Source organism: Aythya marila (genome assembly GCF_965140915.1).
Source record: "Aythya marila genome assembly, chromosome: 3".
Lineage (NCBI taxonomy): Eukaryota > Metazoa > Chordata > Aves > Anseriformes > Anatidae > Aythya > Aythya marila.
The window spans coordinates 45,023,878-45,036,359 of NC_139044.1; the positions used below are offsets into that span (position 1 = coordinate 45,023,878).

Sequence of the window (12,482 nt, forward strand, 5' to 3'; positions counted from 1 at the left end):
GGCTTATTTGCTCTTCTCCAAATCAGGTATTTTCCAAAAACTTGGTGAAGATGCATTCAATCCTATCATCCAGATTGTTTATACAGATACCACATAGTATCAGATCCAATATCAACCTTAAGAAACACAAGTTACAACCATTTGGCAAGTTCAGACTTGAGCCATTAAGCATCACGTTTTCAGCTTGACAGTTTGGCCAGTTTTTGTCTTAACAAGGTCATTCTGGGAAACTGTATCAAGGCCTTGCTAAAACCAAGTAAACAATATGATGCCCGAAGCTCTCCTCTCATTCACCATGAGAGTTGTTTCATCACAGAGGCCAGTCAGGTTGGTCTTGTGTGTTTTATTCTCGGTAAATCCATACTGGCTTTTGCTAATGAATTTCATGCCCTTTGTATGCCTTGGAATAGCTTCTACAAGGACTTGTTCTACAGTTTTCCTGGGACTTGAAGTGAGGCTGACTACACCGTATTTTCTGAATCTTCGATTTTGACTTTTCTGTAGATGGGTATGGTATCTGTCCTTTTCCAGTCATTTGGTACTTCTACAACCTTTCAAAGATGAATGGGTAGCTTTTGCAATGACACCAGCCAACTCTTAGCATCTTTGGATGCATCTCATCAGGTCCTTTCTATTTATGACAGGAAATAGCATCACTTCAAATTATTTTTTTCTGATAATAAAAGATTCTGTCTAAAAAGGAGTTGAATCTGTATGGATGGACACAAACTGCATTTTAACAAGATATTATGACACATGGAGACTAAATAGTAGGAAAATAGAGTACAATTTTAAGTCAGTGCTTTCCACCAGGGCTTTGGAAACAAACTGAATATGCAGTGCATGAAAAGTGGCATTTTGCCCCTGAAAAACCCAACTGTGAGCAAAATGAGATGGCATTCATCTGCTTAACTACTACTATAAAAGAAAAAAAAAAATCAAGATGCTATCCATTCTTCTGAATTATGTAACTTTGCACAACAAGCACTCAGAGGTAGCTAAAATTCTTGCTTACATAATTTGCCAACTACATTGTTATCAAAATAGGAATGACTTGGCTATTTCTCTATCTAGAATCAGTTACATCACCAAGCAACTGACAAATGAAAAAAATCAAATCATTGTATGTTTGTTATTAATGGCATTCCAGATGACATCCTTGACCACAAGTCAACAATAATGTGACAAGACTATCAGCTTAAGTTTTACAAAAAGAGAACTATAAACAGAATACTGAAACAAAAGAATACGATTTTTTAAACGTTCTTCTAGGTTTTATTTGGAGTGAGATCTTAGAGGAAGTATCATTTTCCATAGGGAAAGTCAGGTAGCCCAAAGTATTTTAACTCTGCTTGATCTATCACAAAAACGCATTGATTTTTTCCCCCATTATGAGAAGTAACAGATTACATGGTTCCTACCTGCTATCCTGTCTGCGATAATCTTGCTGTTCTATTCTAATCATCGGCTTCACCATTCCTCGTTCAGCTGTGCTGGATGCTGATGATGTTCTGTCACCATCAAGCCTGCTGGTGCTCTAATTCAAAACAGCAGGACAGGCATTTAATATTCAAACATTGGATTAACAAGTATTTGCGCTTGGCACTATTAAAATGAAGTGACGATTTGAGGCTTGAAAAGTGATGGCAAAACAGAGGAGTGCAGCACACAGTACCGCAACTCCAGCAGGTGTTTTCATCACAAAAACATTGAAGGGTACTCTCGCAATCAAAAGATCCCAATGGTCAGTTAAAAGTAGGTATTTGTTTATGTGTTGCCAGAACATAAGAAAATTTTGAGGATCTTTATTTAGAAATTGCATAGATAACAACAAAAACAAAGAATGAATTGCCTCTTATCTGAAGATTTCATTAACAAAGTTAAATATGTTTCACAGATTTAAAAATTATGCTTATAAAACATTTTAAAGCTATTTAAATTAGATTTAAATCTTATCCAAATGCATACACTACTGGTTTAGGCTGTAATTTATCCTGTCCTTACGAAAAAAGCCTGCTTACCTACACAGTACATAATCTTCCAGGGTAAGGACAACTCAAACCAAGCCAATTTTTATGCACAGGATTGTTTTCTTCAGTGTTCAGCAAGCTTTTGATTTCTGCTTTCTAATTACATGTCAAATTCTACCAGGAAGAGGAAGAAACATGCTGCTCTAAGCAGCAAAATTTCTATTTTTTCTCCCAGTATAAAACAGTTGAAAACAAAACAGCAGTAAAATATGAAGTGCTTCTGCATTTTCTAAGGAATTTCTAGGACTAAGTAACTTGATTCAACACAAGTAAGCTTATCAAAAACTGTGAGAATTCAAATATTTTTTTCCAGTACTGACATGCCAAACTATCAATCACTTTTCACCATTAGATATCAGCAAACTTTAAAGAAAGTGACTGTTATCCCTTTTCCAAACCGAAAACTCGTAAGAGCAACTGTTAGAAAACTATTGATGCACCAGTAATTTAACAAAAAAAGAAAAACAAAAGAGCTGTTCAATCTTCTCTAGGTTCACTACAGTATTTTTAGTGAATTTGAAAAGAATGAAGTGCACTATTTAACATTATAATATCGAACTCCAATTGTAAGCAATTTTGAGACATTTAAATAGTTCAGAGGTTTTTTTCCTTCCTTTCTTCAAAATGTCACTCAAGTTCTTATCAGAGTTAAAAAAAAAAAAAAAAATGCATCCAAGATGCAAGAAAGCATTGTCACAAAAAGATATACAGATAGGAGAAAAACTTAAGCAGAAGTCTGTGGCAAGAAAAAAAAAATAAGATAAACAGGTATATTTAAAAGCTATCAGAGCATTATTAATACATATATTGCTATATCATTAAGTTTCTTTACAAGTATTTCAATTTGTTAATAGTAGTAATGAAATAAAAAAAGCATTTCTGGGAGGACTGCTACATTACAAACTGCCGTAATAATTCATTCATTCATTTCATATGAGGCATGTGATCAAAGCAAGGCATTAACAGTTGTGTCATTTTACTCAGTTTGTTTACTCTTGGAAAATGCAACTTTGGCACAGTATCTATTGACAGACAGAGCAGACAAGGCAAGAAGAGATCATCACCTCATAAAATGTTCATAACTATGATTGCAGAGCCAGCTTGTTTTTCCAATATGGATACAGGAGCTCTATTGAAGTCAACAGTCACATCCATTAAATTTTAAAAGCCCAGTTAAGATTAAAATTGAACACACTTTCATATTTTATATGCCCTATAACAGATGCTAGTCATGGGTTACATATGAGATATTCATATAACATTTTTAATACGAATCTCTATTCACATGTAATTAGACTGATTAATCCATTTCTCTTAACACTTTATTCCGGACTTGAACAGTTTTCCTTTCTTAAAAAAAGGAAAGTTATTACTCCTGCCACAGAAAGTTTGCTGAATGTCAATTTGAATTTAAACAGAATACACTTGTGCTGAAGAAAAATACATAAAAATAATAAATACACATCATACCTAATCCCAAATAAACAGTAAATGGGGTAGGGAGAACAATGGAAGCACTTTAGCAATAAATAATAAAGAACATGCTAGCTCAAAGTTACGTTATTGGCAGAGTTGGTTATGTATCATATGATTTATAATATAATACCTTGCTTACTGGTAATGCTGTTCCACTGTGAACATCTCCCTCTAGATCAAACGTGGTTTCCTGAACAGCTCTAGAAGACAAAATTTGAAGTATTTTTTAGAAATTATACAGGTAAACGTTCAACAAACAAACAGAGCAGCTAAAATTATTAAATAAAAACCCCGCAGGGTATAACATGATACCTATTAATATCACCTTTCAACACACTGTGTCAATTCTTTATATGAGAACAAAAAAAAATATCATTTTCTTTGTCAAAACAGATTCTTAGTTACACCCCTTCCCCCAATCAAGGGAGAAAATACAAAAGTCACTAAAGTATTTTCAGTGTATTATATTCACTGTAACAGACAATATTTTTGTAAGGTTTTCAATGTTAAAATGTACAACTGTGTTACTGTAAATCATTTATAAATCACAGTAGTGCATTTTATTATCTGTTTATTCTAAAGAATGAATATTTTAAACTTGATCATTCAAGCTGCAATACCCTTCCACCAGAGATTTTACTGTCCAGGCAATGCTCTGCACTAGTACAGTTCTTTGCAATTGATTATATGAACCTGTAAAAGGAACTATTTATTGATCTGCAGGCTAGATGTAGAGGGAACTGAAGATTTTAGAAGCATCATATGACAGTGCTAGAAGTCTGCCTGCAGACAGCTCTTACACCCAGCCCTGAACTGATGTTTAGTTCACAAACACAACCAAAACATGCACGTGGATTTTCAGTTGTTTTTTTTTCATATGTCATCCTATATTTTATCTGTCTTAGGCAATAAATTAACATAAACACCACCAATATTAGTGGACTACTGTCATTAATAAGCTGACCAGAAAACGAAGGGATAAAGCCAAATAGATGTAAGAGGTGAGGGTCTGGGATGGAACATGCAGTGTAATACAACCCCGCCCATACATTAGACGTCCTATTACAGATAAGCAGTTTATGTCCAGAAGTACTCAAACTTGTATGGACAAGCAAACACAACTCACAGAATTTCTTGGATGGAAGCAGAGCCACAAAATCAGTGATAACCAAATTTTTGATAACACAGAAGTCCCCTTTTTCATTAACCCTCTGACTTTAGATACCAGAAAGTTTCCCCTGTACTCGGCTGTGGTGAGGCCGCAACTCGAGTACTGTGTTCAGTTTTGGGTCCCTCGCTACAAGAAGGACATCGAGGTACTTGAGTGGGTCCAGAGAAGGGCGACGAAGCTGGTGAGGGCTCTGGAGAGGAAGTCCTACGAGGAGCGGCTGAGGGAGCTGGGCTTGTTCAGCCTGGAGAAAAGGAGGCTCAGGGCGACCTTATTGCTCTCTACAGGTACCTTAAAGGAGGCTGTAGCGAGGTGGGGGTTGGTCTGTTCTCTCACGTGCCTGGTGACAGGACGAGGGGGAATGGGCTAAAGTTGCGCCAGGGGAGTTTTAGGTTAGATGTTAGGAAGAACTTCTTTACTGAAAGGGTTGTGAGGCATTGGAACAGGCTGCCCAGGGAAGTGGTGGAGTCACCACCCCTGGAAGTCTTCAAAAGACGTTTAGATGTAGAGCTTAGGGATATGGTTTAGTGGGGACTGTTAGCGTTAGGTCAGAGGTTGGACTCGATGATCTTGAGGTCTCTTCCAACCTAGAAATTCTGTGGTTCTGTGATTCTGTGAAGTCTACAAACACCCTGAAGAGAAATAAAGGAGTTCCTGCACAGTGAAATTCAACCTACCACTCTAGATTTTCAGAACCTGTAACAAAGTCTAGTGCTGCTGAGACAGGGAATGCAGCTGTGTATTTACATGTACTTCATTCAAATTAGACAAAAAATCCAGCAATTACAATAAGCACATTACTCATTACGAGGACTGAGAAAGTAGTCTGGAGGTTCAGGGTAAAGAGAAAGTAGTAGAAGCTCTCAGTGGAAGACCATCACTTGTGAGTTTTTGAAGACTGCAAAAGTCCAAAATATTGCTGTGCAATTTTAAAGCATGTCAGCCAAAAATCACCCTCTCCAAGTTCTGTCACTTTTTGACTGTTTGCATAAAGCTTCCTTCATTTTGTAGCTAAAAAGGGTTTAAAACTTTCACACAGAAGTCTGAAGATCTAGATGGACTTTTTCACCTGTCATTAGTCAAGTTTTGGTATGGCTGAGGCAAAGGGCTGCCTTCCTGTTACAAGGAGAAAACAATCATTGGACGTGCATTTTTTTTTTTTTTTTTTTAAAAGCAGGAGGCTGGCAAGTTATTTCCAAATGGCAAGTGCCTCTTTGCATGCTTGGTGCATTCCATGCCATTTAAGTACCAACTAGAGGTATTTACTTCCAAAAACTCACAGTAATCTTATTTGACACAAGAAAAACTATAGCCTATGGATGACTTGAATATATGAACTGTTTTTTATCCATAATGAAGAACAGGAATAACACCTTCTCTAAAATTCATTCTACAGGTGTTTTTTTTGTTTTGTTTTGTTTTTGTTTTTTTTTTTACAGGAATAATACCATAAAATTCCACATTAAAATAAAATGAAGAAAAATATTTGAAATACACATTATGTTAATTCAGCAGATTAACCAGAAGAGACTTTCATTCTTCTACAAACCATTTTTTTTTTTCCTTTTCTAAACTACTACATACTATAATAGCTTCATTTGGACCCTGATAGGACAGAGGATATGATGTATTTTATTTCATGCCATACAGTCTGATTTTAAGATTGTTTCTACTAAGCATTTCCATAGGCACTGAACAGAATGCCTGAGCTGCTACAAGTCTCTTAAACCGTAATTAATATTTTCATTATGCACCTACTAAAAAGATGTATATACAGAGAAGCAATAGGACAGCCTCCTGGACTGTTAGTCCTTGCAACACAGAAACTAGAAGACAAGTAATCATGCTATAGAAATAGTTGGAGTTCTAAAAATTAACTTCTAAGGAAGAATGAAAAACAGTTTTCTAAAATCAGCAAGCTCTTTACTTGGATGAATCGCTTTGAAATACATTAACACAATGAGTTCAATTGTTTTTAACAGAAAAGTAAGCTTCAGGAAAACTTATCTGAATACTTCATAATGAAACTGACACTTGCTAATCCTAAAAAAATTCACAAGGTGGAGCTCAAGTATTAAAATAGTTATATATTTAATACTTAAAAGCAGCTACTAGGAACTCATTTAAAATCATGCTGTAATCATAGGCCATTTATAATGCTGTCATTCTCTGTTTTTCCAATGCTCTCCCCTTCACCTTAGATGGAAGAAAATAAGTTGTACTCACCCAGTTTTGTGTCTTGGACCTTTGACCATAAGACTTGCATCAATAGGTCTTTTAGGAATAATATGATCCTGAGTGGGATCCACAAACTTAAACACATGAGATGATCCAAACTGAACCTTCATTCCACTTTGCAGCATAGTGGTTTCTGAAATACGCTGACCTTCCACATATGTTTCAGCATCAATATTCCTTGGGGTTACAGTAACAACTCCATCCATATTAGTGAGGTCACAATGATGAGGTTGAATTCCTGGCCCAAATAACTGGATACAGAGACAATTAACACAGAATAAATTAAATTAAACTGCAGCAGAAATTAAAACAAGATTAAGCTGCAGCTTAATCTATTTGTAGACTAGCAACAGAATTCCACTTGCATATGCATTCAACATGAACATTTGGTACTAAAATCAGTCAAGTTTCGTTTAACTAAAACATGCAGCAAGAATCAGTTAATGGAAGAAGTTTTTCACCTTTTTATCCATATGTAGTTTAGAACTACATTTTCCTTCATTTGCTATTTCAGCATAAAATCTCATGATGGAAGTACTTAAAAGTCAACTAGCCACACTAATGTGGATGCAGGGTGCTATAACAGACCCCCTGCCATCAACTTCATATAACTATGCTTGCTTTATACATTTAGGAAATCCTTACTCAAAGGGATTGACAGACTAGGACTTGAAAGCCATTAAGCAGTTAGGATAATACTAATAGTGCTAGTACTATTTGATCCAGTGATTAAAAAAGAACATCCCGTTTTAAATAATGAAACCCTTATTTTCTTCTTCAAGCAAGCCAGAGGATATAAAATACAACAGAGTTATGACCATTAACCTGGAACTATAATCTGCCCTCCTAGCCTTGAAGGGTAACTTGATCTGCTCTTCATTAATATGAACCTTATAGTAAAGCCTGATCAATGTTTAAAAAAACCCATGTGATTCAAAGTTCACAGCATATTTAACGTATTTCCACAGTTATACAGAACTGACTGAAGGTCAGCTCAGTTGTTATTTGAGTCTGCTTTTACTCCATACCTGTATGGAGTTCTCATCAAACTTTTCAGTTCCAACTGCAGTGACACTTAATTGTAGACGATAAAGCTTTGGTTTATCTCTGGAGTCAGAACCATCTGTAGAGCAAATAACAAATATGCAAGTTATTAAAGTTCAAATGAATAATAATCTCATCTTACTGAAGCTTAGTTCAAGAGCAGAAGTGTTCACCAAAAAAAATCCAAAAAAAGTGACATTCATTCAAGATTTATTGCGTTGTTCAATGTAGTTTATCATAGTTTAAAAACATGGAAAGTAAACAGAGCCCAGGCAACCAAGTGCTGTTATCTGCAAGTGCAAAGAACAAAGTAATCAGGAACTACTATCCTGAATATATATCCATACCAAATATATATCCATACCAAACTTTTTCCTATTCACCAGACACTGAAGTAGGATGATATAAAATTAGAATCATAAAAAAATAAAAAAGTTACTTATGACAGAGCTTTAGTCTTGATATACAAGATGGTAGCACTCTTGGCCTTATCTTTATAATCCCACTGACCCACATTTTCATCTCACAAAAAATGTGGTCAAAGTTCATCTTCCTCCTCTCCCCTGAAATACACATTCTCCAAATAAAATAAAATATAGCAACATACACAGGATGCAGCATAGGAATTAGCTGTTATCTCCATATACTAAAATAGATGGGTTTTGGCATGTATGAAACATCCTCCCCACTTCCCAGAAAATACTTCAGACAGTAAACTAAGACTTTCACTTCTCACTTCCATCTAATTTTTCCTCCAAAGGGGAGATGCAAAAAAAAACAAAAAAAACAACAACAAAAAAAAAAAAAAAAACCCGCTGCAAGGCAAAGACTGTCTTACCTATGGACATGAGCAATGGTTTAAAGTCTTTCCGAAAAAAGTATTGGAGAGTATTACTAAAGCCATGGCCCACATAATGATACTGTCTTCAGTAGAATTGTAGTCAACTTCAAATTTTAAATGAAAGTCAACATAAAGAGAATCTCTGTAAATCTGTTTTTTTTAATTTTATTTTTTTTTTTTTTTTTAACTCCCAGCATTAGAGCCAGAACCTCTCTACTGAAGTCAGAATGTATGCCATTTAATCAAAAGATTTCACTTCATTTACAAAGCACTTGATCCATCCTTCAATAAAAACTGTTTAAATGAATTAAGAGTCAACAACACAGAGAAGAATTAACAGTTAAGAACTTCACATTGAACACAGTAGAACAAACAAAGGAAGGCAACAGGATAAAACAAACAAACAAACAAACAAAAAAAACAGAATGAAGTGAATGGAGGGGAACAGAATCACCAGCAGGATTTTAAATTATAATACAGGAAGAAGTGTAACGGGTGTTCCTAGAAACCTAGAAATAGCCTTCTTTTGTGGGTGCTGTGATGTTAATGGGCCATCAAAACATCAGGAAGAGATAGTCCACAGATTAGTAATCCCAGTATTTGATTCTAGAGACATACAGCTAATAACACTGCACACTAAACACTAACAGTATCTGCAGCAATTGTGTGCAGTTTTTAAACACTTCACAATGCTACTCAGAAATTATACACCTGCACCTTCAACATCACCAAATGCAGACATGCAATATGCTACTGAATGTATTTGGCCACTTAATCCCAATTCTCTTCTTAGTTTCTCTCTTCAAAACTCACATGTCAAAGCCTAGAATGGCTCTTTCATTTTGGATTAATAAAGAAATGAATATTTCCTCCTTCTTCCTGCATTCTAGTTTAACTGAAATGACACCCAGAAGATAGAAAAATCAGTTTGGAAGCAGAAGACATTTATTCTACTGGCAAAAATAACAGAATTTCAAAGTCGGTGCCATGAAATTCAGGGCTAGTTACCTAGGGATTTTGTTCTTAATTTCTTATGACACTTTCTTATAAAACCTTTATATACCGATTAGAGGCTAGGCTTTCCAGTAGTGGTTTGACTCCTACACTAAAACATACTTCTCCCCTGACCTCTTATTATTTCATTTTTGGCATCTTAAAAAACAGTAAGTTCTGAAGTATTCCTCAGATTTCTGAAATACTGTTAAAAGCATGACAAGTACTATATATGGTAAGCATTCACTTGAGATAACTTCTGGATGTCATCCCAGAGTTTAGTGCTTGTGAATGATCAATCAATACCAAATTCATCCTAACGAATGTTTATTTCACACCACCATATAGTCTCAATACAGATGCATGCTGTATGTTTGTTTTTGCATATGAAATACATTGTCGTACCACAATGTTTCTTCTGAGGCAAATTAAGACTTGTTTCTCTGAAGTGTCCACTCAAAGGGAAAATGGAGCAAACCACCTTACTTTAGGAACTACAGCACTAGATACAAACATTTTCTTTTTTTCCAAGGATGAGGAGAAAAAAAAAATGATCTAGGAGTTACTGAAAGCTTTCTGGAGCACACAGGTAACCATCCGTCAGTAAAACTCAGTTTCCACAGTAAAAGATTATCTTGATGAGAATTACCACTAGTTACACAAAGTATAAAAGGTCTTTAAGAAAGTGCCATTTTGCTCTGGGAGAGGGGAAGGATGCAGGTAGGAAGACTGTATTATGCAACAGCGTAAAGCCTTGTATTTCCTGGTTTTTAAACAGCTAGAAGCTCATCTAAATGTACAGCAGGCTACAGCTTCTACCATATCTGCAGGAAAGTCCATGCTCCCCAGCCATCAAAGTCCAAGTAAGCTTTTCTTAGCTGATAAACTACAAGACCTCTGCTGCTTCAGAAAGGAGATAATATATTATCACAGTCATATGTCTTAATGTCCAGAATTTGGAGGTAATTTTTTTGAGGTAAAAAGATAATGGAAACATACATCTAGAGTTTGTATCTGACAAATTAATTATTTTCTTTTAATTCAAAAGTTTGAAAGGTCAAAGTCTTCGGGAAAGGATGGGCATCAATACACAATACAGAAGAAGCAGCAAAAGGTACAAAGGTAATGTATGAATTCCATACAAACTTGTTCACTTTATATGCATGCATAAGTAAACATGTGGCATGGATGACCTGTATTCTCTGACATCCATGACTTAACATCATAAGCAGAGCTAAACAGGTGAAGACAGATTTCCAGATTCCAGTGTTTTCACTTGGTTGGTTGCTTTGTTTTGAAACTCAAAGTTGAATTGGAGCATGTGCCTCACAAATAAAAGCTAAGGACAATTATTCAAGAAACTTAGTAAGCCATACATTAAACTTAGCTACCTACTTGACAAAGCTTTCCTAGTAACGTGACACGAAGCTCCAAATTAACTCGGTACAATTCACCATTGAAATAAATCTCACAAGTTGTCCCCCCCCCCCCAGCCGTGACAGAAGTGTGGATACATAAACATACACATCTGCATATTCATCTGCATATCACATTGAAATCTTTTATTTCAAGAGGTAATCCACAATCGGAAAGGAGAATTTATTACCTAAGACAAAGTAGTTAAGATTGAACACTGCACCTCAAACAATGCTATAAAAACATGTAATGAATGGGAGTGAACAATCACTGCTAAGTACGTCAGCTCAGTGATTTTTAATGTAGATGTCTTTTTCTGTTGATCAGAAATGTACAATACAGGTCTCCCTTCATGGATATAGCTTTTTCGGTGCAGTAATTCACCACTAAAAGGTGAACCCTACACTTCTTTGGAGATGATTTTAAACTGATTTTTCTAATCCAGTTCTTGAGACAATGCTGAGGAATAAAAAGTCACTGCTTAAAACCAGACTAAATGAAATGATGAAACAGATCTCAGAAAATAAATGAGCCTGAAGTTGAACTGAAATACCTCCACCACAGGGATTGTACTTAAAACTTTGTTTAAAATTGCATTTTAAAAGTATGAGATTTACTGTATAAATTACCATCTAAACTCTTATCACTTTCTAAGAAGTTTAAAAGATTGGTTTGGCAGATTTGAAGTATCTTGCCAAATTCAGTACATAAAGACTGCTATTGAATTTCAGACCAGATGTGCGTTGCTACCAGAAAGAGCCAACAGTCAACATCTGTGGTAAAGGAAGATTCAGAGAAGAATGCGACAGACAACTAAAAGTAACGTGGAAAAGTGTTATTGCAGTTCTGTTCTCATAAAGAAGGTTTGGCTGGGGAAACTGCTCTGGCCAAGGCTTTCAAGCTCTGCCAACTTCTTGTAAATCTTCTTTCCTAGTTGTTATACCTGCATGTTCTCAGCATCTCCCATTGCTGTCAGTTCTACAGTTCAGAGTTTCTTTTGTGATGCAGGGGGGAAAAAATGTTTTAGAGGTTTGGGTTTTTTTTAAATCCTTTTCAATTATTACCTTAGGCTGGCAGGATAAATGTCCGAGGCTTTTGTCATTTTTCTCACCCTTTAAGTATTGTAATTGAACAACCGCAGTTAATAAGATCCTTGAAATCATCATTGGACAGATTCAGATAATTTAGAAAGTATCAGCTGTTCAAAGTGCTGCCATATCTCACTTCAGTCTATTTCTGTTACTATCAGATGTGTTTCTTGGTTAATTTACAAGAC

At 35.6% G+C, this 12,482-nt stretch overlaps 1 protein-coding gene across 23 annotated transcripts in view; it reads right to left on the reverse strand.

Annotated features, from left to right (window-relative positions):
• The window catches only part of AFDN (afadin, adherens junction formation factor), a 129,562-nt gene that overhangs the window by 66,897 nt on the left and 50,183 nt on the right, over nucleotides 1–12,482 (reverse strand). For all 23 annotated transcript variants that reach the window (XR_014317318.1, XM_082758299.1, XM_082758308.1 and 20 more), the window contains 4 exons: nucleotides 7,941–8,035; nucleotides 6,901–7,163; nucleotides 3,637–3,706; nucleotides 1,422–1,537 (listed from right to left, as the gene is read on the reverse strand). Coding sequence is in view for 22 of the 23 variants with exons in the window: in XM_082758299.1 (XP_082614425.1) it covers nucleotides 1,422–1,537; nucleotides 3,637–3,706; nucleotides 6,901–7,163; nucleotides 7,941–8,035 (544 nt within the window). In the remaining variant the exon portion in view is untranslated. The remainder of the gene's footprint in view (nucleotides 1–1,421; nucleotides 1,538–3,636; nucleotides 3,707–6,900; nucleotides 7,164–7,940; nucleotides 8,036–12,482) is intronic.